Source organism: Pavona decussata, unplaced genomic scaffold (genome assembly GCF_977016875.1).
Source record: "Pavona decussata unplaced genomic scaffold, jaPavDecu1.1 SCAFFOLD_134, whole genome shotgun sequence".
Lineage (NCBI taxonomy): Eukaryota > Metazoa > Cnidaria > Anthozoa > Scleractinia > Agariciidae > Pavona > Pavona decussata.
Window position 1 is genome coordinate 5,648,794 of NW_028145547.1, and position 26,207 is coordinate 5,675,000.

The 26,207-nt window shown below is 38.3% G+C and overlaps 4 protein-coding genes and 1 pseudogene across 7 annotated transcripts in view; 2 read left to right on the top strand and 3 right to left on the bottom strand.

Annotated features, from left to right (window-relative positions):
• Positions 1-46: 46 nt before the first annotated feature.
• LOC146467936 (neuropeptide FF receptor 2-like) lies at positions 47-1,344 on the bottom strand. Its single transcript, XM_085125558.1, has one exon. The coding sequence runs from the start codon at positions 1,342-1,344 to the stop codon at positions 253-255; it is 1,092 nt and encodes a 363-aa protein (XP_084981684.1). The 3' UTR covers positions 47-252.
• Positions 1,345-8,553: 7,209 nt separating this feature from the next.
• Positions 8,554-15,264, bottom strand: LOC146467937 (QRFP-like peptide receptor). Its single transcript, XM_085125514.1, has 2 exons — positions 15,219-15,264; positions 8,554-10,115 (listed from the first exon to the last, which is right to left on the bottom strand). The coding sequence occupies exon 2, from the start codon at positions 10,113-10,115 to the stop codon at positions 9,009-9,011; it is 1,107 nt and encodes a 368-aa protein (XP_084981640.1). The 5' UTR covers positions 15,219-15,264; the 3' UTR covers positions 8,554-9,008.
• A 3,104-nt stretch (positions 15,265-18,368) lies between these two features.
• LOC146467938 (substance-K receptor-like) overlaps positions 18,369-26,207 on the top strand; it is a 21,121-nt gene continuing 13,282 nt past the window's right edge. For 2 of the 3 annotated variants that reach the window (XM_085125251.1, XM_085125252.1), the window contains exon 1: positions 18,369-20,316. The gene's annotated coding sequence lies outside the window, so the exon portion shown is untranslated. The remainder of the gene's footprint in view (positions 20,317-26,207) is intronic. The other variant, XM_085125253.1, reaches the window with a different exon arrangement.
• Positions 20,584-23,571, bottom strand: LOC146467939 (uncharacterized). Its single transcript, XM_085125658.1, has one exon. It carries the CDS (start codon positions 23,569-23,571, stop codon positions 20,584-20,586), a length of 2,988 nt encoding a protein of 995 aa, XP_084981784.1.
• Positions 25,889-26,207, top strand: part of LOC146467940 (ketohexokinase pseudogene) — a 49,896-nt pseudogene continuing 49,577 nt past the window's right edge. The window contains exon 1 of the transcript XR_014867632.1: positions 25,889-26,207. This exon is cut by the window's right edge and continues 2,322 nt beyond it. The product of XR_014867632.1 is annotated as a ketohexokinase pseudogene (transcript).

Here is a 26,207-nt window from a genome sequence, read left to right on the forward strand (position 1 = left end):
TCAGCGTCCAGAGCTGTGGTCAAACAACTGACATTTGAATTTTGCGACAAAGGTAACTGATAAGAAGTGAGATACAGGGATTTAATTGGATGTTGTTTTTAATACCAATACGTTTAAGCTTACATCCGAATACCCCACATTACGGTATGTATACAAACTTAAATGGATGGATCAGTTAAAATATACCAGTAACTTTCAGTACAGTTTTCCTTCCGACCATCGTACTTCTAGTTGCAATCTATAAATATTTTTTTACAGTGACGTCAGCTCCAGCGCTTTGAAAGTACGTAAAGATGGGAAACTCTCTAGCGTGCTTCTGTTGCTGCGCATGCGTACTCTGTTGGATTTACAAGGGCAGTAGAAAGGCTTAAGCGCCTTTTTCAGGACTTTTTGATAGTCACTGTTGAAAATAATGTAAATGAACGGGTTTATAGCGCTGTTTGCATCGCCAAAGAAAAAACCAAGAAAAGCGACGTATTCATCGACCCTGCAGTCCTTCTTATTAGCACCAAGGAAACTCAAGACGAGATAAACATAAAACGGAAGCCAACAAAGCGCAAAAATAAGCACCACTGTTATGCAGATCTTGAGAATTTTCTTTCTCGTTTCGATCTCGTGCAGCTGATTGTGAGCTGTTGTGTGTCCTGGGACAGTTCTGACCCAAACTTTGAAAACGATGACAGAGTATAAGATCCCGATTATAGCAAGCGGACAGACGTACAGGGAAAAGAACAATGCCAAAGTGTAATCTTTTGGGGACGACTGGTTGTCAAACAATGGCTCCCAGTTCTCCATGCAATACAACGCCCCGTCCACATTCTGAACATGCATGGCGTAAAGCATCGGCGATGCAATGGCAAAAGAAGACATCCAGATTAGAGAAATGACTAGAATTGCAGTGCTGTTGCGTCTGTTGCGTCGGAATGGAAACATGACGGCTAGAAATCGATTAATAGCAATGGCGGCCAAGGTGAACACGGAGCAAGCAATGGCTGTACCTTGGATGAACACGATAAATTTGCACAGAAACACACCCGTAATACCGTCGAACCATTCCAATTGCTTCTTCGTTACCATCAGCGCATAGTGGTATACCTGTATCCCCATGTCAAACACTGTTGTCAAGAGGTCAGCGACTGCCATGTTAATGATATAATAGTTCATGACAGAGTGAATACGATTGTAATTCCTGCTGACAGCGCTGATAAGGATGCTGTTCCCAAATACGGATAAAACCAAAATGCCACTGTATGCAAACAGTTGGCAGCCGGCTGTGAAGAGGGTCGATTGGGGCGGTGGGCATTTAAGCAAATCCGTGGCATTTGAGCTGACGTTGTTATCCATTTTTGATCTAAAAAGATAGTTAATGTCAGTTATATCGCAAAATCGTACTAATACTTAAATCAATTCTTGAATGTTTACAATGGTGACTATATCTCGTAATGACTTTTAACGACGAAGCATGTGGCATATACTTGCTGGTGATGTGGTTTTATTTGACCCTTCGTTGTACAAAAAATGTCCAAATCAATGCCAAGTTCTTTGGATTTGCACAGTGACGTATTACTAGAAAATGCGGTATTTAACTAAGGTATTTTCCAACGAATAATTCTATATTTTGTTTTTCGAGATTATACACCTTTAAAATTGATTCAGTTTACTTTAAAGTAAATGTAATATGGCTGTACTTTTGTTTTTAATTTATACATTTGCATTGTTCTGACAATTATGTAACTAAAAAAGTGCAAAAGTCGTTTGCCTTTTGAAACTTGTTTAGGTGAAGTGATTTCTGAATAATGGAGAATCTGTAAAGCTGAAAATTTGCTGGGAAAACAATTTACTGAATACTGATTAGCTGAGAAAGAACTCGCATTTTTTTATAGAAAAGCCAGACACGTCTTTGCATTTGAAGGGTATAGCGAGGTTAATGTCGCACACGGCGGTAGTTAGACCTGGTATCTGTAGCATGAAGCAAATAATTGGGATTATTATTCAATACATTGTAACACTGCCCAAATATGGTAATGGTGCTCTGGATATTCGTCGTCCGTAGTCAACAGATATCCTGCGATATACGTAATTTCGTGTGTCAGGGAGAAAAATGGCAAAATAAAGATTGTCTCTATCTTTTCTGCGATAAAACTGTTGTTTGTTACCAATGTGTTGAAAAAATAAAACAATTATCCTGTTCAACGTTGCGGAATATCCCCTTATTTTAGAGAAATCGTCTTACGGCCTCGTCGGTTATGTATCAGCCAATATTCCGGGCGTTTTCGCAGAATAATTGTTAATTATTGGTGATCCCCTGGCCCCTAAATTAGACCTTTGCTTAGTCCATTGGAAGTCAACCCCTGACAGTATGTTGCCCTTCTATTTAACTGGGTGCAGAGAGACGATAAGGAGAAAGACTTCTTGAAGAAACAAAAAGACGTCAGATCAGTGCTAGGCGTCCAACCAATGACCTTCAGATCTGGCGACCAACGCTCTGACCACTGCGCATACACTACTGCGCTTACTTTGTATTTTTAACGCACATAAAAGTTGTGAAGTGAACCATGAATAATCCTTCCTCACTATACTGTCATTTACTTGCAACAGAAAATCCTCATTTAAACTCATACAACATAACTATGTTTATTTTTATGCGAACAGAATAGGCCTTAGTCACGGTTTTCGACGCCATTTTAACGAGTAGGCAAAACACGTCTTGAAATAACAGTGTTTTGTAGGGAAATCAGATGACAAATAATTTTCATAAAACATCGCTTCTGAAAAATTCATGAATTGGAAACTTTTGGCACTAGGAAAAGGATTTTAAGAAAGAAAAAATTGGAAGGAGGTAGCTGTGCCAGAAAGCGTCCAGTCTTGTTTTTGAACTTTCCATACCGTCTGTATAGCGAACCAGCCGTGAACTGCTAGTAAAAATAGTTCGCGGAAAAAAAATACAGGGAAATGTATGGAAAGTTCAAAACACGACTGGACGCTCTTCTGGCACAACTACATCCCTCCAATTTTTTTCTTAAAATCCTTTTCCTAGTGCTAAAAGTTTCCAATTCATGAATTTTTCAGAAGCGATGTTTTATGAAAATTATTTGACATCGGATTTCCATACAAATACTGTTATTTCAAGACGCGTATTTGCCTACTCGTCAAAATGGCGTCGAAAACCGTGATAAGGCCTATTGAACTAACTTCATGAAAGGAACAACTAATGACCAGCGCTAGTAGTAGCTGTGGTTAGAGACACTTATCGATAGTCTTAGTACAATGGCATGACAATCTACAACAAATTTCAGCAATACCTTTAGGTTTCTGTTGATAAAAACTGAATGGTTTTCGAGTTTTTGGTTTAACACGAAATTCCCTTTATACTTCCCCTTTAGCTTCCGCCAGAACCGAAACGAAATCATCAGGTAAGCTCGCGATTGAAGTTTTCTGTTAATCACCGGACGCAAGCCTACTTATTTACTTTTTTACTCACTGGCATTTGTGTGAATCATGACAAAACAACTTCAAAATGTCATGCAAAAACAATTTAAAAATTTTAACACTGACTGTTTGTTTCCATTTGATCTTCAAATAGGATCAAGAACAATCCAACTTTCTGTCAAACAGTTTATAAGAGCAAAAAAAGATTGTTTGCTTCTTGGAACTTTTACAAGTCATAAGCAAGTCTTTACTTTATCGTAATGACAGAGACGTCAGCACAAATGTGTCCATTATTCTAAAAACGCATTAACAACTTTCCTGCGATTTCCTTAGCTTCCGCAGTGATAAATAAAATTAAAAGTCTCTACTGTCTATAAATAATTCAACTTTCTGAATTTCCGGGTTATATTTTTAATCTTCTTAGTCGTAGAAAGCAATAAACCGGGGAATCATTAGTGGCAATAAATTAAAGGGACGCCAACAATATATCTTTGCTGCTGTTATTGGAAGTGATATGTGGTAGGCTTGCAGTCCGGGTTATTTAAAATTGCCAAAATTGGCCTCTTATGCCTGACTTGTTAATCGTTGTATAAATAACAAAAGTTTCGTCCATGACGTCCGAAAGTAATTATCATGTTCATGTTTAAGAAACTTTTAATTGTGTTCTTTTTCGAAACTCGCATTAGATCTTTATCCAGCTGGCGACTCAAAGTACTTCAGTCGAAAGATATAGGCAGTTGAATCGTTTTTTCCCATGGCTATGTTTTTAGTGATGGTAGATCCCTTTATTGTTGTTCCGGTTTTTAGTTTTCTGTCAAACTGCTGTACTAAAAGAATTCTTTATCAAGGCTTTCCATATTAAAAATTGTATTCTTTTTTTGTTGCGGCTTAATGCAGTCGAAAACGTTAACCGTGGAGTTTTGTTATTTTTATTAATCGATCCAGTTGTCTTTTTTATCGAAAATTTCACGCATATTTAGGCGAGACAAACTAGGAAATAAAAGCACTGAAGTTACAATTATTATATTAGAAATCTCAGTTGTGTTCCATAATATAATATCCACGTACGGGGAACAAAAAAGATCAATTTTGAAATTAACTGGGCCGGTACTAACATTTATCCTGCCAAAGACGACATGTTTACCGAAATTGTAATTGCATTTCTTTTACCAGGGAGACATTTTCCCTTTCGCATAGTGTAACATGGACAAAAAGCTGAATGCAAATTGTTAAGCCAGTAATGGGCGGTGATTCTTGCCAAAAGTGTTAACTGGCGACTTTATTTGCTCGTACCAAGTGATAGAAATTCCAAATTTTAAGCCTGAAGAATACCTCAGATTTCGCGTTACAAATGATATCGTTTAAAAAAAGCCGGTCCACACTTGGAATGGCCACAATTTCGGATTTATCCAGAGAGAAAAGTGGAAAAAGACACAAAGAAAAAAATTAACGCCGCGAGAAAAGTAATTCTCATAGACTTTCATTTGAATGACTATACTTTAATTCCCAGAAACAAAATTAGGAGAGAGAAACGAGCAGAAATGTTTTCTTTATTTAAGAATCAACTAAAGCAACATTATTTATAAACGTCGCACAAAAAATCAGTAGATCTTCTTCTTTTTTTTTTGTAATGTTTGTATGTTTCTATATTCTTCTTTTAATCACGGGCAAGGTGGTTTTATTCACATTTTAGAAGAAATAGCTTATCACGATCATGAATTCGCAGAGCTTAGAGTAGCCGGGCATGTGGTTAGAACAGAAGCACTAATCTACAAATTCAAAGAAGATGAGAGAAATCAAACCTTAAAAAGCTCGTGTTTTCAACGCCACCGGATGGAAAAGAAACTTCATGTAAATACATTTTACCACAGTTAAAATCTGAGTTCAGTTCTCTATGTAATATACCTAGCATAAAGGAAACAAGAGGACTGTTTGCTTACCTTCCAGTGTTGTAGCTTAGCCTGTTTAAAACGTGGCCAAGTGGACTTAGAGAACAATTCTTGTAGAGATCCTTGTCGCAACGTGTACTAAATCAATGCAATTTGCAATAAGAACCGGAATGCTGACGAAATACAAAATGATAGAAATTGGTAAGGAGATTTCAGATCAATTGCTTCGGGTTAACCTAGCTTTTTTTTACGCTGAGACAATATTTGTTGTTTAAGACAACTATACAATACTGTTTCAAGCAACAGAACCTTTTTCCATGACGTGCTACATTGAGTGTTCCTTAATTGGTATCCGAGGTGAGTCTTAAGTATTATGAAACAAAGATAAAAGCTATCTGTATGAAGTGCTGAAATGACTGCGACAACTTGATGGGTACATCTAGAAAATAATGTCCAGTGTCCGACCGACAGGTGCAAATAAAGTATGCTCTTAAAGGAAAATATTGATTTGTCTTTTTCCGACGTTTAGATGACATTGGAGCAAACTCTAATTGCGACCAAAATTAAACTTTCCTGATTTGGTTCCGAAGAAAATGACGATGAAAATGGGGTTGTTCTCTTTTTAATACCAAATTAAGATCGTTCAATTTAATTAATTGAAGGAAATGTTCCGGTCTCCATTGCATTTTACTTCAAAAGATAACCTACTGAAAAAACAAAGGCTAAATTTTATTTGCGATTTAGGGAAGCTGAAGAAACAAACAAGAGCTCAAAAAAAAAAAAAAAGAGAAAAGAAAAGAAAAGAAAAACAGCTTTTAATAATGTCATGCATGTTTTTGTTTAAATTCATGTAAGCAGATTTTGTGTGGTCTCTGTATAAAAAGCGCCGGTTCAGTTTTGTCACTCGTGCGCAAGCTTCTTTAATTAAATTCACATCCGTTCAGTGGAATCCGAACTTATTAAAGTGCGATCTATCTTTCTTATTAAGAGATCGGTCGGTCGGCAGTTTCTAAGTTGCGGTCCTTTTGATGCTACACCTTTAATCCAACTTCATCTACACCGACAGTGTACGCGTAGGGAAGGAAACACTATGTCAATATTCCAAAGAGAATTGCAATAACATCGAGCTTTTTCAAATTTAAACAGGTTGAATTAAATTGTTGGAAACCGAGCTCAAATGCACGGTTACGCTACAGAAAAATAAGGGTCTGTAAGGTTAAATTTATTGTCGATCAATATTTGTATATGATTCGACTAAAACGGGCTTGGCCGTGAACCAGAACACAAAACAATTGTATGAGGTAGATTCAGTTTTACTTTACATGCTCAGAAAAAAAAAAAAAAGATATGTACGTGTTAGGATGCTTACAAGGCTGCCGCAGTAATAAATGCAACAGAAATTGGATTATGGTTGATGCGACTGATCGATCCAGACGGTAGTAAAAGAGAGCTGATGACAACAAAGTATATTAAGAATATATTAAGTGCTAAAATATGCAGTTGACTGCTATAAGGTCACTTACTGGAGCTGAAAGCTTAAGAGAAGCGACCCCCAAAGTAAAAACGGTATTGCGTGTAGTTTGAAGAATATGCCAAAAACTTATATCGACGTCCTATAGCTTAAGAGTTTCCAAGATATTGTTGCAGCAACATGCATTATGCGGCGATTCGCACCGCTCAGCTTCAGTCTGTCGTTATGTGTTAATTTAGCCGGCGAGAGCAGACATCTTTTCCTCCTTTTTCTTTTTCACCCGGGTGAAACAAAAGCAGGAAAATGCGTCTGCTCTCGCAGCCTAGTTGTTATATTGATGAGATTACAAACTGTTCTGACGATAAAGGGAAAAAAGTGTTTTGGGATATACTGCATCATATTTAACAATTATTCTGCGAAATCGCGCGGAATATCGTCTGGTCGTGCGACGAGGCCGTAGGACGAGTTGGCTAAAATCATGGAATATTCCGCAAGATGGAGCAGGATAATTATTTTATTATTCAACACATAGATAACAAAGCGCAGCTTTATTGCAGAAAAGCTGGAGACGATCTTTATTTTGCTTGTTTTCTTCGCGACACACGGAATTATGTAATCGTAGGACTGTTGACCACTGGACGACGAATATCCATTATTAAATTAAAACTGGATCATGGAGTTTGATTGGCTTAGTGCATGGCCATGTTATATGAGCCATTATACTGTGCCAAAAATTTATTTATTGTCTTCTGGCTGTTCTTGCAAAGCGAAATCAGCAAGATATATCAATATTTCTTGATTGTTTTTAATAAAACAATTATTCCACTCGCGCTTGTTGGATATGAAATGATTATAGCATCTATCATCTCATATCCAACGCACACTCGTGGAATAATTGTTAAATATTCGCCGTAGTGCAGTTGGTTTACGTCGGAGTCGTCACTTACCAAATGCATGAATCTCAGCTGACAAGAGGCATATCCGCTAAGCGCGGCCGAGGAGTTGAACTCGCCGCTACCGAGAAACAATTCCAGCTAGCCGTCAGAGCGGGATTTGAACCGGCCGGATTACAAGTCTGGCTCCCAAACCGCTCGGCCACGCTGGCTCCTATAATAAGGATATAATAAGAGGTGGTCGGGAGACCTCAGGACTTTTTTCAAGGATGACCAGGCTTAGACGCGAGGAAGGTCTCCTCACACGATTACGTGCCTTGTACATACGATGATAGGACTTAGAATATCGTCTATTTTAGGAGCAGTGAAATCTCACTTTTTTAGCGGCAGGCAGCTCAGCTTTCTTTAGACACCGATCACCGAATAATTTGTATACGTAAAACTACATATTTGTTATTAATAAAATTCGTTGTCACGTTATTGTTTTATAAAGGTAGCTTATAACAGAACTTCAGCATGGGACTTGTGTCCGATATGAAATATATATTACCCCTGAGAGTTGAATAACTGAGTTGGTTATTGAGCGTGTACTCCGACGTACGTTTACGTCAGTCGCATCATGCTGTATGTAAAAACCTGTCAAAGTGTCGCTACGAGTGATATATAATTTCCACATCTGTTGTACATCTAGTTTGGAATGTGAGCCTGCGAGCCTACGACGTCACTAGTGTCCAACACTTGCACAAAATGCCTTCAACATTCTTCATATTCTTGATATATCTTATCTTATCTTATCTTATCTTATCTTATCTTATCTTATCTTATCTTATCTTATCTTATCTTATCTTATCTTATCTTATCTTATCTTATCTTGGAACTTTCTTCCGCGATTTTTTTCGGCTTCCGCGTCGCTTATGCGAGGGTCACTTCACGTGCGTCATTCACTTTAGGGAACTTAAGACGACGGCGACGACAACGACAACGCCGCAAAACAATAGGTTTGATAAGCAAAAACAATCGCCCTGCACGTGCGTTCAGTTACATTTTGGGACATTTCTTTGCCGTCCTCTGCAAAACAACAACTTAAATTGACCAAATTCAAGGTTTTGTGGAGAACGTGAACACTCGACGGTGAACTTCCGCGAAAAAAAAATGATTGATTAACATGGAATATCGATAGGCTGACTTATTTCTACTATTTACAATAGCGGCTAACTGAAGCCAACTTCGGAAAGTCGTCAACTCTTTGACTAATCCCTGCAAAGTTTAATTCTTCGAATACACCTCAGATGAATTTCTACTTCTTCCGGGCAGTGTAAGATCTCTTCATCTCTTAGACTTATGAAATGAACTTCTTCTTTGTTCTCGCAACGACATGTCATCAGCACCAAGCTGGGTCCGCCTTACGGAACTTTGATTGAAATTTCTTGGCACCTGACTTCCTTGCAACGTGAAAAGGCACTCGCAATGCAAACTCGTGAGAAAACCGTTGCGATATTCTTTGTTGAAAATTGCATAAATGCATGGATTGATTGCCGAATTGGCATGACCAAGGAACAGGCCAATAAAAATCACGTTTTTAGGTGCGGTGCAACCTTGAGGGAAATCGGAGACTATGAAGTTGAGTAGCAGATAAACGTAATAAGGCAACCAGCAGAGACCAAAGACAACCACAACTGTCATGAGCATTCTAAGAACTCGCTTCTTTGTGATAAGCTCGACCAGCTGATTTGGAGCAATGATGTTTCCTGGAACTTGTCTTCTCCACACTTTTCGCACGACAGCTGTGTACAGCACTGAGATGACACCGAGAGGCAAGGCGTACAGTAGAACCAGTAAAACTAGGGTGTAGGTTTTTCGAGATGTCTCTTCGTCAAACGCAGGACTCCATTGCTCAGTACATTGTAGATTGCCGTCTTGCTCGACAACTTTCATGGCGTACAACATTGGGGATGCGATTGTGCAGGAAACCAACCAAATGAGACCAATGGTAATTCCGGACAGTGAATTGCTGAAACCCATTATTTTCAGAGGGAAAAACACCGCAAAAAACCGATTAACAGCTATAGCAGTGAGGGTTAAAACAGAGCAGGCCACGGAGAGACCCTGGAAGAACACAACAAGTTTGCAAAAGACAACGCCCACAGCCCCGTCAAACCATGCGAAATGTTGGCCAGCTGCTTCTTTGGCGTTGATCCATATCTCAACTGTCATATTAAAACATGACGTTAGCAGGTCGGCAAGAGCCAATGACATGATCAGCTGATTAATAGAAGCTGATCGTAAGTGTCGGTCTTTTCCCACGACTACAATGACAAGCAGATTCCCTATAGTTGATATCACAAAGATGAGAGAATAAGCTGCTACTTTTATCGCTGCGGTTGGTGTTGTTGAGATATCAGAGTCCGGGCAAACACTGGTATTGTTGGACATCTAAATGGGAATGAACAAGGTACGTAGTCAGCAAAGCTTCATCTCAAACAAGTCTGTTACAGGAAAAACAAAGGACGGATCCAGTATTTTTGAAAGAATGGATTGTCAGACGGCGTGAACTTTTATGGGGGTCAGGGGACGTTAAACAACAGAAACTGTTGAAAAAAAGAGTTTTGAAATAACACAGATCTGGTTCTTTAACTCCTTATATAATCTCGACCCAAGACGTATACCAACCAGTACAAACGCGTTGTGTTGCTGACCAATAGTAAAGCGGGCTCTAGGGGACGAGAGGGGCTGCTTCTTACAGTGGGTGTTGGAACCTGCCTTTACTCCCCCCCCAACCCCAGTCATCCATTGTAACATAATTATTTGTCATTGAAATGCATAAATGTATTGGAAAAATAGTGACAGGCAATTTGAAATATCTTCTCAAGTTCACAACATTCACCTGTATATCCACGATAATGAATTCACAGTATTTTTCCAAAAAAATGTTAAACGAGTTTATCTTTTGCTTTTAATTTACGAAAGGAGGACATTTCGTACCAGGAGCGCTCGGATTTCCTTTTACCGAGTATGCCTGTGTCACTCGCTGAATAATACATCTTTCAAACGTTTCTCTGTTCAAGTTAAATTTTGATCTCAAAACATATTTTGTAGGTATTTTGCTATATTAAACGAAGATAAATTTTTTCACTAGCTATAGACTATCAGGCAAAAGTTATGTAATCTGAAAGTGTTAAAAAAAAAAAGAAACTTCTTCAGTTTAACACTTCCACGCCCTTTTAACACCACGGAATGACTGTATCGACAACAGTTGCCAGAGTACTCCATCTTCTTTTTCATAATGTGTGCATATCCCCGCACAACAGTGTCTTGTTCTACCAGACGTCTACTCGTGTGTATATATGGAAATAAAAATGTTTTCTGTTTGTTGAGTTTCTTCTTCATAGGCTATCTTTTTTTTTTTACATCTCGAGCACAAACATGTGTATGCGTATGGTGTGCAGAGAATAGCATACCGTATTTACTCGAATAAGCGCCGCCCTCGATTAAGCGCCGCACATGGAACGGAATGGTTAATAAACGCCGCCCTCGAATAAGCGCCGCAGCTCCGATGCGGCGCTTATTTAAGTATTTCCATAAGATGATAAAAATACACTGTAATCGCTGCAATGCGATTCTAAGCCAGCAATGGGAATTTCTTTTCATCAATAGTCATGTTTTTCAGTTCGAAGTGAGTATATCTCAAGATGCTCTTTCATTCAGTTCTCTCTTCAAAATGTTCGCGTTTTTCAGTTTTTGCGCGAAGGCCGCTGTAAACTTCGCCGGTATGACAAGCCCAACCTCCCTCTTTCTCTTCCCTGTAACTGTTGCAGTAAGGAGATTTTCAGCGTTTGCTTGTACAATCAAAATGTTTTGGCTTTGTGGTATGAGCCTTTTAATAAGCGCCGCCCTCGAATACGCGCCGCACAAGAGACACGAAAAATTAAATAAGCGCCGCGGCGCTTATTCGAGCAAATACGGTAAGTGTACACTCTGAACTAACTGAATGATGTAATACGGTTTAATGTTCATACCTGAAAGCGGATTCTTCCACTGTATTTTCAGAATCCTTGCTACTCTCATAGTTAGACTCCGTTGTTGGCAGTTTGCTCAATTCTAATTATTGCAATCTTCCGAGAGAAGAGAACATTTTTGGTGATTCCGCACAACTTAAATTAAAACTGTCAGCTTGGCTTTGAAAATTGCTGGGGGAAATTCATTTATGGATGAAATAATGGACACATGACATACATACATACAACCTTTATTTACACACGATAAAAATATCAAAGCTAACAAGCTTGTGGGGTCGTGTACTAACAAAACTACAATTATTAGATAAAAATAATTCTTACAAAATGAAAATTCTCATAAAAACGAATGAAGTCAATAGTTAAAAATACATAAAATTCTCCGATCTTTTGTTGATTATTTGTGGGGCTAAAACATTGAAATTAAAATCCTTAAAAGTGTGACAATTACAGAGGCCCTGACACCTCTTCTCGAAAAGTTGGAAAAGGGCAAAGGACCCAACACTCTTGATCAGGTTAAAAAAGGATGGCGTAGCCTTTGAAGTTCAACAGTCCGATTTATAAAGAAGACGATGAGTCAAGATGGCGGTGACACGTGTGATGTGCGGCTCCGTAGTTTTTAAACCCTCTTGGGCTGTTTTTTGCTCATTGCTCCTTGTTTTATGTCTGGTTCTGGAATCGAATCAACGCGGCAAATAATACATAGCTTTCTTGGTATATATTTAGCCAAGCCTAAAAGCGGAGCTCCACAATTCGTTTTTAATAGCATTTATATATACATGCTACTCTGCTTATTGCATGAACGTAATAATGTTACAAATTCTTCATCCTGTCTTGAGTTATATATATCTTAAGTGCATATAAAGCAAACCTTTTTACGCGTCAGCGGAAAATGTTTTGAACCATAAGCTGTTCTTGTTGATCGTGCGAGGTCACATTGCTGAATTCCGAAGGCGTTCGAGAGCATAAAACACGTGTGGATGAAAAAATTACGCTCTCTCTCAAATATTTCTCCTGTGGAAACTATTAATGCATTTGTGTAAAGTTTGAAAGGCGTACAATAAAAATAAAGAAAATTTGGCTACCATGTAATGTTTCCACGCGTGCAATTTGGTCGCTCGGATAAAAATAAAATATTTGTTTCAAAATTTATTACTCGTACTGAAATATTTATAGTCTCATAATAAACGTTACAAGAAAAGAAATAAAGGAAAAATGTCTCGTTATGGTTCGAAAAATTTGAAGGTTTACTTTAAAATTAGAGCGTACTGTTTACAAGTATGTACTGCGAATGACGAGCACAAAATGTTCAAAACAATTAAAGACTCTAGGAATGTTCCTCCTAAAGAAATAATTCTAGTCTCTAACTAGAATTTAAGAAAAGAATACAGGAGAAATAATGTTTGGTTGTGGTCCGAAATATCTTGGTGAGCGCTTAAGATTAAAGCGTGTTTACAAAACTTATGCGCTGTGAATTCCGAACGAGCAACACAAAATGTTCAAAAACAATTCATAACTCTGTGAATATTTCTCTTACAGAAATACTGTAATTCTAGTCTCTAAGTAAACGTTAACAAAAGGAAAATACAGGAAAAATAATGTTTGGTTGTGGCCTGAAATATTTCAGTGAGCGCTTTAATATAAAATTAGAGCGTGTTTATCAAAACTTATGCGCTGCGAATGGCGAATGAATAAATAGAGAAGCCCAACACAAAATTTTCAAAACAATTCATTACTCTGTGAATATTTCTCTTACAGAAATAATTCTAGTCTCTAAGTAAACTTTAACAAAAGGAAAATACAAGAAAAATAATGTTTGGTTGTGGCCCGAAATATTTCAGTAAGCGCTTTAAAATTAGAGCGTGTTTACAAAACTTATGCGCTGCGAATTGCAAATGAATTAGAGAAGTCCAGCACAAAATGTTCAAAACAATTCATGACTCTGTGAATATTTCTCTTACAGAAATAATTCTAGTCTCTAAGTAAACGTTAGCAAACGGAGAATACAGGAAAAACAATGTTTGGTTGTGGCCCGAAATATTTCAGTGAGCGCTTTAAAATTAGAGCGTGTTAACAAAACTTATGCGTTGAAAATAGCGAATGAATTAGTGAAGTCCAACACAAAACGTTCAAAACAACACATAACTCTGTGAATATCTCTCCTACAGAAATAATTCAAGTCTATCAGTAAACGTTAACAAAAGGAGAATACAGGAAAAATAATGTTTGGTTTGTGGTCCGAAATAATTTAAACGTTTACTGCGTGTTTACAAATGTGCCCTGCGAATGAATTACACAAGTCCAACACCAAACATAACTCTGTGAGTGGTCAAAATTAATTTATCCACGAATATTTGTCGTATGGCAACGATTTAAGTATTTGTGTTTAATTTGAAGTATGTTAAATATGGAAAATTACCGACAGTTGCCTGCAAATTGCATTTAATTTCTATGCGACTTGCGAGTTGCTTACTCACCCAGCTCACCACATGTTTGTTTTCAACTGTTTGTTCGTCGGTCTCGGGGTTCAAATTCGCTTATTAGTCGCCGGCTTTCTCGACATATGTAGTTTTACAACATTTTCAACAAATACAAGAAATCAGTGTTCTTCAAAATTCTCGTTTGTTTTGTAAAAGAAGTAAGCCATCCCACTTCGCCGCCGAAAAAACGCGGGTTGCCGCACAGGTTAAGTGTGACATTTCACAATGGCTTACATAGAGGGGGGGCGGACATACGTACGTACGTACGTACGTACGCCGGACGGACAGTGACGTCATAACCAAAATTTTTCATATACATGGGTTTACCAAAATCTCTTATCAATGGGGCTCCGCGCGCGTGCCTCCGGCGCGCGGAGCTCCGCTACAAATTACCTCAAACGTCAAAACAAGTTAACGAGACCCAAAAAAAGACTTGTTTAGTTCGTACCTAATGGGTAGTATAGACCAGTATAAGTAAGTTGGGCATCATAGCGGGATAAAGTACTACTTTTAAACGTTTTGCCAGGACGTCAGCTCTTTTTCACTATGGAAGAGTGCCTTTGAGAATGGATGATGGATTTAGACGGTTGTGGGCTTAAATAAATTAATTTTACAAAGAAATTAAAGAATGCCGTTTACAGATTATTGCTCGAAAATATTCTCCTCCCTCGGCAAAAGATGGCAAAAATTGTAATTGAGAAAACTTCCGACTGTCATAGCAAGGATTCGACGGTCTAAAATACTGCGGAAGAATCCTCTTTCAGCCGTATGAACATTAAACCGTATTACCTTGCTTATTTTAAGACAAATCGCAGGTTGATGGAATATGGCGCGAGTCGTATGATAATCGAACACAGCGTTCTAAACCGTTCATCGATGGCTGTCCCTAAATATGTTCAGGAAACATCAGAAAATTAATCGTTTGCATCGCTTGACAGATGAAGAATAAAATTTAAAATGAAACAGAAACAGGTCTCGGATTGTATCAGCACCCCTCGGAGATAATACTCACAGAATATAAGAGCCGTTTAGGTCTTACTTACGTTTAGCTTTGAAATCTACCAACATCGATCGATCTCATCAGTACATGTTTAGCTTACATCGAAAAGCGTTTAAGTGCAGGGCTGTCAGGACTCGGTTGGGTTTTATTGTCATCTTTTTAAATTATTTGTCTTTTTTAAGAGTTCCGAACATGTGATGTCATCGCTAAGTAAGATATTGCTTTTAACATCGTGGTACTGAAAAGGATTCGGACTAGACATATTAAATCTCCTGCCAAACTGACATTGAAATGGCAATTTCGAAGCGTTTGAAAGGTATCATCTTTTGCTGGGTAGCAGTTTTAATTGGACAGCGGTACAGTATTTACTTTTAAAGCAAACTGTTATCCTTCGGCCGGAACAAAAATCAAGCATAGCAGTCTGTCCAATGCCATATAATTTGTCGAGCGCTAGCAAATTTTGACATACAATAACACAACGGTTGAAATTTCGCTTTCTTTTACAAAACAGAACGGCATTAATCTCCAAGAGAGTTAATAAATATTGAACAGTAAACTGGTAAAGTTAATCAGAAAATGAAGCGGTCTTTCACTTCTTTCGCTCATTTGTTGTTCATTTGTTGAGAGTAACCGCGGTGATTCAACTAAAAACATTTTGTTACCCTTAGTAACTAGCATAATTATAATAATGATACATTAAAGTTCAGAATGTTTTCTAGAATTTAAAGGATGCGGACCTCGAGGAAGGTATATGAAATTTCTTAAAAGGCAGCGAGAAAGAGAAAGTTATCGAACATTGCCGCCCTTGTTAAATAGAAGGAAGTCATTTTGTTGGCATTTAAAATACGTCGTAGTGACAGCGTGTTGGATTAAAAGTACCGACAACAATTATATGGCTCTCCAGCTCCGGAAAGTTTGACAATTTTAATAACGCCTTGGCACTTGAGTTCCTTTCGTCAATAGCGCAAATGGATTCTACTGATTTCGCAAATAAAATGGGTACAGGCGGAAATGGCTAGATGATCGTGACTGTATTTCCTACGAATGTAATGACTTTCGGACCTTATTTTTGGAAACAGCCCTTGAATGCATACAAATTTGTCTAATCTTTCAGCTTTCAGTCCTTTCGAGAAGCAAAAATTAAATGAAAGAGGAAAAATTCTAAATTATGATTGCGTGTTTTCAAAATACCAAAAAAACACACAAAGAAATTAAAAGTAAAACGAGCAACAAGATGGTTCTTCCCAACGTGAACATTGATGATGAAGCGAAATTCGATGAGAAAACAAAATCACTGAAACTTCTCGGTAAAAAGGCAGCGTAAATAATGTCAAGAGGCAATAAAGTCTTTCATAATAAAATATATCCCAAGAAGCAATTAAGTCTTCCGCTATAATGATTCCGCCGTGAGAAATAAAAGACAAAAGTTTTTAATCGTAATGTTTGCGTAAGGTTTGCGTGGAGATTCTTATTTCTTTATTTACCGGGTAGGTCTGTCATTCAATACTGAGCATTTTAGACCGCTCTAAAAAAAATAAAATAAATGTATAAAAAAATAAAAAGAAAAAGGTCCATAGATTTTAAAAATTGCGTTTTTAAATTCACCCAGTGAAGTGGACAATACAATTTCCCTTGGGAGTTTGTTCCATTCTGAAACTGTCCTTGGATAGAAAGAGTACTTATAATAATCTTTTGTAGCTATCGGCTGCTTGTAAGCATACTCTTTGGAGCGAGTTGAGTTCAAATGATTCGCATTTTATACAGCAAAATTATTGCGGATGAAAAACGGGTATTTGTTTTCGTTTTGAAGTGATGTCTCTTAATCTGTGGATCTAAGGATTACAGAAACTGTAAATTGCGGTTAAAATATAAATAAAACTTTATAGTGTAATTTGTCACCAACTGATCATGAAACAAAATTCCCACCAAACAGCACCACATGACACCAGACTTAAACTCACATGCACTTGCGTACCTCATGAGACCAATCAGCGGTCAACATTGATTCAATTCAGTACCCGATGCATATATTAACTCATAAGCAACTTCCCATCACTCGCAAAGATTGATCCACAAAACAATTAGCACTTTTTTTAACTTTTCTGTTTAAATTTCTTTGTCTTCTGGCTTCACGTTTGATTCCCTTTTTCTAAAATCCAGGTTCTCAGTAAACTGCAGGAAAGTTCTTAGTAAAACAGTTATTTTACTCGGCATTGCTGAGTGTATATGAAATGATTAGAATCAAATAGATGCGTTATTCATCATTTCATATCCAGTAATATATATTATAAATACTGTAATTGTTAATTAATCTTTATTTTCAGAACGTTATATCACAAGAAGTACTGAAATATAAAATAATATGTTCACCGTTTTAAATTCATGGATAGTTCTATCCCGTCCGAATTGCTATTTTATTCATATGAAACCGCACCCAATCTTGCTTCTATATTGACATTTATATTTTATTTATTGCATTAGTTTTATTATTCAGATCTCGAGTAATAATACGTCGTCAGGTAAAACATTTAAAAACAATGCACGATAAGATACAACAGCTTTCTAACCTACGATTTGCATTCCTCTTAGCGTGCTTGAAAATAAAAGCACCTGCGGTTTTTAAGGGCATCAGGTAGCATCGTTTGCTATTCACATTTTGAACAGGAAAAATTTTTTTTCAATCGAGTGTATACTGAGTACAAAACTACTCTCTGAATTAAATTAAGCAGCGATATAACAAAAAAAGTACAGTCGTAATAACAAATCTTTAAAAGAATTGTAGCTTTTATCGTTTTCTCACTTATCTAAATGCCTTATTACCCCCCGCAGGGCCAAAACCCGACGAGGCATCATTTTAGTCCCCTCGCAATCTCGTACCCAGAGCCCTCAGGCTCTTTGCCAGCGTTGGTCGTCAGGAGAGACGCTGGGGAATTGGAAATCCAACTTTTTTGATTGGCTGTCTCGTAATGGCTTGCACTGTTTTACCGCAGAAATCCTACGGTAATAAAATTCCAGTACCCCAGAGTCTCTCCTAACGACCAACCGCTGGCCAAAGGGCCTGAGGACTCTGGGCACGAGATTGGTCCTTGTGTAAAAGTATAGTACGTGTTTACATTGGGAATATATCGTTCGTTTGCCAGAAAAAAATATCGATTTGGCCCAACTGGGATCGTAGGATGGTTTCAGGAAAAATGTTGGATATGACGGGTATGTGGGTAATGGTTGAAGATGACTTGGTCTTACGTACGTGTGATTGGCTACTGACGGACGTATGTCACATCAATATTTCGCACATTATTTTGTATTCGAGCCAGAAGAGTTTCGCGTCGTGCTATTTCGATTATGCCGTGAGGGATATGGGAGGTTTAATATAGACGTTCTGCGGAAGAGGTAAGAGATCTTGAAGTTACTGTTTGCGTCGTGCTATTTCAATCATGTGGAGAGATATTGGAGGTTTAATACAGAAGTTCAGTGGAAGAGGGAAGAGATCTTGAAGTTACTGTTTGCGTCGTGCTATTTCGATTATGTGGAGAGATATTGGAGGTTCAATACAGAAGTTCAAAGGAAGAGGTAAGAGACCAAGTTACATTTGACGTCTTTCTGTCTCACAAGTTTAAAAAACCAAAATTTCAGGGAGGTATCTGGTAAGAGAAAAACATTTCCACAGACTTTTCAAGAGTATCCATAGAGCCTATCAAGAGTATCCTCCATATCCAATTAAGAGACGATCTTTTGTATCGGTTGGATTGGAAGCCTCAGTCCCAAACTTCGATTTGTCAGACACAAATATAGAAATGACTCGTTGACTGAAAGACTGAGTCGACAAGAAAGATTTATTGGAAGACTGGAAGAGTATTTGAGAGAAACAAAAGCAGTGAAGTAGATTTCAAGGCTTTCGAGCAAACGAATGCCCTCTGCTTGCATTAACAGAGGTATCAAAACCTCGTGACATCGATCACACAGTTTAGGGTCTTAACATCAATACATTAATGAGAATGATGTATTATTCAGTAAGTGACACAGGCATACTACTCCGAGTACGCCTGTGTCACTTACTGAATAATACATCATTCTCATTAATAAATTGATGTATTGATGTGTGTAATGTTTGCAACTGTAAAACCATTGAAGATGAAATTCACTTTTTATTAAATTGCCCGAGCTACTCTTCTTTAAGAGGTATGTGCTTTATTAAAATAGAATCTAGCCCTCCATTTCCACGACTATTAGAACTTTACTATCGCTATTTTATAAACACTCAATTAACTTCATTTGTTTCCTCTTGCTTCGAATTGAGGGATAAACTTCTCTCCGGAATGATTACTTCTACTGTATGAATAGTTTAAAATAAGCAAAGACTTTATTTACTTTATTATATTATATTATTTTATTTTATTTTAAGTTCTTTTAAGAATCAATAATTAGTTATGAATAGCTTTTGCAATACAGTGTTTGCAGGAGTATAGTCATGCAAATGAAGCTTGTTGTTGTTATTGTTTAACTCACCAGGCTTAAAAATATTTTATCACATTTATTCCATTGCGCATCAATACATTAATTTTTAAGTTGGTGCCTTCAGCTGCCAGTTTCCAATATCGTTCTAGAAATAAAGATCGAGGGATATTTTCGCTTCGACTGAAGTGTATTTGTAGAAAGAATAACAAGAGGCCAAAGGAGTTGCAAAGTGCAAAGGTGCCAAATTCTTGAGTGTGATCAGGATGATAAAAAAGGCAGGATTTCGTATGTTAGAGGTTCATTGCACATTACCAATACAAATCCTGTTCTTTTCATATATTTTTAAACATTTGAAGTGGCGCTATTGAAACATTGGTCATTTACTCAAGTTGTTTGAGTAAGTCTGGCCAATTTCGTTCAAGCGGTAAACAGAAGTAAGCTTAGACAAAACTGATTTGTTGCTTAGAGGAGTTAGCGAGTCTTTAGGCGTGGGTCATTTCAAAGTTAATATTAATCTAAGTGCCACTCTTTATCAATTTTTGATTTTGCTAGTGCTCTCTTATCAATTCTATTTTAGGCTGACAAAACTTTGCATATCCAGAACAAGGAATCAAAACTTCGCAGTGAATTTCCTGAGAACATATCTGCAATATCTTCAATATCTTCAATATTCTCACATCGGCAAGGTGAGAATATTTTTATTTAAATAATTTAATTTTTTTTTAAATTCCTAAGGACGACGTAATCAAGGAATAATACAAAAGAAGTTCATAGATCTTAAAGTTAAATTGACCAGGAAGCTCAAACAAACTACACCTTTTGCTGTTCATTTACGCAAAAAATACATTCATTTACGCCAAAAGTTGAAACTATTCGGCAAATATACGTTCATTAGCACTTCCACGAACTACATTAACGCGATAGAACTTTCAATAACGCTACTTGTTAGTTAGTTAGTTCTCTCCGCGCCATGAGGCGCATAAGGCTGCAACTTTCTTTTTCCAACCAGTCCTGTCTTTTGCTGCAGTCCTGGCTTCAGCCCAGCTGGTCCACCTTTCTTGTCTGCACTCTCTTTCCACTGTCCTCCTCCACGTGATTTTAGGTCGCCCCACTTTCCTCTTTCCCTCGGGTTGCCACCCCATTGCTACCATACAATCATCGTTCCTGTCCTTTCTAAGCACATGGCCAATCCAGTTCCATCTTCTCCTTCGTATTTCGTCACTTATCTTTCTCACGCCTGTTATTTCTGGAATTGTGTCGTTTCTCATGCGTTGCGGCCACCATACTCTCAATATCCGTCTTAGACATGTGAACTGAAATCTATCCAATTTCTTCTCTTCGGCAGCTGTTAATTTCCATGCTTCACATCCATACAATAACACTGGTCGTACCAGAGTCTTAAACAGTTTGATTTTTGTATTCCGACCAATGCTCCTTGTATTCCAGATCTTCTTGAGGTTGTAGAAAGCTCCCTGTGCCTTGCTTAGACGTTTCTTGATGTCTTCCGTGCCACCACCCTCTTTTGTCACAGTCGCGCCCAGATATACAAACTCTTCGACGTCTTCAACTTCCTTTCTTCCAATCATTACTTTGTCTTCTCTTCGTGCATTCATTCTCATCACTTTGCATTTTTGCGCATTCAATTTCAGCCCCACTCTCCCTGCATTATCTACTAGTCGGTTGGTCTTGTCCTGTATTTGTTGGTGTTTTGATGAGAGAAGGACTATATCATCTGCAAAATCGAGGTCTTCAAGTGTAGTTGTAAAGTTCCATCTGATGCCATTTCTTTGTCCTTCTGTTGTTCTTCGCATTACCCAGTCTACAGCAAGCAGGAATAAGAAACCTGACATGACACATCCTTGCTTAACGCCAGTTGTGATCTTGAACCATCTTGTTTGTTCTCCCTCATCTAGTACTGAACATTCAAAGTCTTCATACATGATCTTCACCATTCTTATCAGCTTGTCTGGGATCCCATAGGCCTTCATGATTTTCCACAGTCCTTCGCGGTGTACTGAGTCAAAAGCTTTTTCAAAGTCGACAAAGTGTGCATAAAGTGTCGCCTGCCATTCATTCACCTCTTCTATGATGTTACGGAGGATGAATATTTGGTCTACTGTGCTCTTGTTCTTTCGAAACCCAGCTTGTTCTTTTCTAAGGACACTGTCTACCCCGTTTTGGATTCTCTGGATGATGACTCTGCCCATTACTTTGCTAGCCACAGGTAACAATGTCACACCACGCCAGTTCTTGCACTCTTTCAGGTCGCCTTTTTTGGGTATTTTTACTATCAAGCCTTTCTTCCATTGTTCAGGTACCTTCTCCTCGTGCCATATCTTATCAAACAGTCTTGTCAGCTCCTTAACTGCCACATCACTATCTGCTTTGTACAGCTCCGCTGGAATGCCATCTATACCTGGTGTTTTTCCACTCTTTGTCTTCTTCAGTGCCTCCCTTACTTCTACTTCCCTTATCTCTGTTGTATCCATCTCGCTAATTTCGTCTTCCTCCACTTCGTTCTCTTCAATTGGGTTCATTGGGGCCTCCCTGACTAGCACCTCCTCAAAATGTTCAGCCCATCTTTCAAGTCTGGCATTCTTGTCTTTTATTGTCTCACCCCTCTTGTTCTTAATTGCTGCAACTTGGCGCCGTCTCTTGTTTGTGATTTCCTTTGCTGTTTGGTACAGTTCCCTATTTCTCCCATTTTCGGCGTACTTTTCTGCTTCATTTCCTAACTGTTCTAGCCAAGCTCGTTTATCCTCCCTTGCTCTGCGTTTAACCTCTCTGTCTTTCAATTTGTACTCTACTCGTAGCTTGCTTTTTACTCTCTCTGATTTCGTGCAGTGTATTTTGTCGTGGATCATCTGTCGTTGATCTATTACTTTCCAGGTTTCCTCTCTCAACCACTGCTTGTTTTTCTTTTTCACCCGGCCTAGTACTTTCTCAGCAGTTTCTATGTAAATTTTTTCCATTTGCATGCAATCTTCATTGATGTTTTCCTCGACCTCTAATGCTGCAAATCTGTTTCGCAGTTCGACGCTGAACTTGGACTTGAACATTTCGTTTTCCAGTTTGTTTGTGTCAAGTCTTGCATTAGTCTTTGCTCTATCTGGGTTTCTATGTAGTTTCAGCTTTATTTTCATGATTAGCAGAAGGTGATCGCTTGCTGCATCTGCACCCCGGTACACTCGTGTGTCTTCCACAGACCTCCTCCGTTCTTTACGGATCATCATGTGATCAATCTGATTTTGAGTCCTTCCATCAGGTGACACCCAAGTCGCTTTATGAGTTGTTCGGTGTGGAAAGCATGTTCCTGTGATGACAAGACCGTTCATTGAGCAGAAGTCACATAGTCTTTCACCATTATCGTTTATGTTACCCAGTCCATGTTTTCCCATTATTCCTTCCACATCCTTGTTGTCGTCACCAACCTTTGCATTCAGATCTCCCATAACAATAACTATGTCATGACGGTTGCATGTATCAAAAGTTCTTTGAAGTTGCTCGTAGAATTCGTCTTTTTCATCATCTGTTGCTTCGTTTGTCGGAGCGTACACTTGGATTATAGTTGTATTTTTGAAGCGGGAGTAAAATCGGGCAGTTATTATGCGACTGCTTATTGCTGTCCATTCCATTAGGCATTTCTGTGTGTTCTGACTCATCATTATTGCTACTCCTCTCTGATGCTCACTTTCTTCTCCAGCATAAATCATTGTATAGCCATTCCCCATCTTAATACGTCCTGCTCCTGTCCATCGTATCTCACTTAGTCCCAACAGATCAAGTCTGTACCTTTCCATCTCTCGTGCTATTTGCGCTGCTTTTCCAACTGTGTACATTGTTCGTACGTTCCAGCATCCCACACGCATTCTTGATTTTGGCGTTGCCAATGACCTTGTCGGTCTGTGGGCTTCCCGTAGGCTTTCACCCATTGACGTCATGGTGTGTCCGGTTGTGCCTCCGTCCACGGCCACAGCTTCGCCATTGCTAATTAGTACTTGAGAAATTGCAGTTTCGGTAATCTTCTGTTTTTTTCCGGGGGCAAGTGATTGGCCTACCGCCCAACCCCCATGACCTGGAGGGCCGGTGGTTTTCTGTCAGGGTTTTCCTTCCCTTAGGGGTATTATGGCTCCCCAGTTGGTGCTGCTTTAGTCTGGACCCTCACCGCGCAGACCAATCCGGCATGGTTAGACCTGCCAGGAGCACAAGGCTCCCGCCGGCATAGCCCTGGGGGTCGCAAGGTCACACAAGCTTCCCCGCCACGACAAGGCACACCACCAGGGGAAGATAACGCTACTTGAATATGTAATAATAATAATAATAATAATAATAATAATAATAATAATAATAATAATAATAATAATAATAATAATTTATTAAAATATTCCACACAAATTGCTATTTACAAGTTAAAAGTATATAAAAAAAAGAGCTATTAAAAAACCTATTCACATTTCTTTTCGATTAAAAAAAAGATAATATTTTTAAGCAACAATGTTTTTGTAAAGAAAAAGAAAAAAAGAACAAATGTCATGAAGTTTTTTAAAAAAAATCAAATTCGGCATTTTAAAATCGGTCTACTTGATAAAAAGAAAAAATAATAAATAAATAAACAAAATACGCATCTCTCAAATGGCCCCTTCTGCAGTTTCAATGTCAATGTCCGCGTTCTTGATGTCACGTTGCATTCTTCGTAGTGTCCTAGAGCCTCTAAGACAGACGAGTGCAGATCTTAACAGTGCAAATGATATTCGGCTCCTGATCCATGACATGGTTTTAGCATATTGCTCCCCTTTCTTGATAGCAATCAGCTCCGCTAATCGACTATGGTATCTCAAGCATTCATTGCCCATTCCGCCGGTTGTAGTGAAGACCAAAGGTGTAAATGTTCCATGCTCAATGTCGAGAACTCTCCTTGAGTACAGGCGCTTTTTCTCATTCTCATGCAAACGATAGATCTGTTGCGGCTCCAGGTCCTTATACGATTCAGCATTGGGGTGGCAAACCCTTACATCAAAGAATGCCGATCGTCGTTGCTCCCAGAACCCGCGTGCATGGATATCCAATCTTGCATCTTGTGCTTTGTTGGATCCTCTACTTAACTGTTCTCCAGAGATGTCTAGGAGAACTGGCTCAGTCTCAACGTCACTGCAAACTGTACTCAGGAGTTCAGCCTCCAGATCTCTGAGCTCATTGTGACGCTGAATGACGAAACCTCCTAGTTTACAGATCATAGAGTGGTCAACTGTAAAAACTTCCCCACATGCACATGTGGAAGGGATGTCATCTATTGGCCAGTCATAGCGTAGTTTAACAGCGTCGCGGAACTGCCTTTTATTGAGGTTAAAACCCAGATCTTTAAGAGGGAGGACTGTAAGCCACGCCGATGATCCTTTTTCCGCCGCCAGATTCAGTGCTCGCTTAGTCTTACATGGTGCCATCTCCTTAATACGCTCTGTTCTGCCTACGAGTTCCTTTGATCTTTCCCTTGTTACTGCCTGTTGTGCTGATTTTACGAGGGAATCTTCTGGTAGCTCATGTGACTGAGATACGATTTGTTCAACGAGGGGTGTTGTTACTTTGACTGACGAAGCGTACTCGCGGCTTGCTTCAAGGCATGGGTTTCCAAAACCAAGACCACCTAGGCGGATAATAATAAATAATAATAATAATAATAATAATAATAATAATAATAATAATAATAATAATAATAATAATAAAAATAATAATAATAATAATAATAATTAACAAAATAAATCAAATAAAATTAAATTAAGTTATTTACAAATTATACAGCAGAAAACAGGATTGACGGAAAACAATTACAGTAAAACTAACTAAAGGCTTTGTACTCTGTTTCTTAAAAAATTGCTTGAGAGTCTTAAGAGCGGATGTCTGTAAATATCAACCAGAGGTGTGCAATAGTGAAAAACTCAAAATTTTCAAAAAAATTCACAACATAGCCCATGGTAAACTATTGCAAGAAATACATGTTTTACTTCAATCCGATAATTATGTTTGATGTGAGGCTATAATCTTGAATTCACCGCTCCTGAACCGGGTTTTCGGTGTCTGACACCACATGTTGCGAAGACCTTGTTTTCAAAATCAAACCAGTTTAGTTCCAAACGAAAAACATCCAGTCTGATAAAGTACATAGTTATAGACAACATGAATGCTATGTTACTCATCTGAAGTGAAAATTAAATATTTAGGAGATTTTTCAAAATTTACAATTTTTTAAGCAATTTCTCGTGATGCCAAATTGACAAATTTGCGAGGCTAAAATCATCAACTGGTACATGGCGTTGAGGATAAAGATTTACACCACGTGAAAGAGCATCATTTCTTCTTATAAAATCCGCTTTCAAAACTATGGGCAACTCAGAAGGAAATTTTTGAGGCCGCGAATTACAAGTAGTACTTTAGTGAAATTTGAGCTTTTCTGTCACGGCATTCCGATGCTAAAACTCAGATAAACACAACATGGAAACGTTTCAAACAACAATGGTATTGGTACTTGCTATAGGCTTTGGCCCACGTTCATGATATTACTTTCCATGGTTTTTACTCGGCA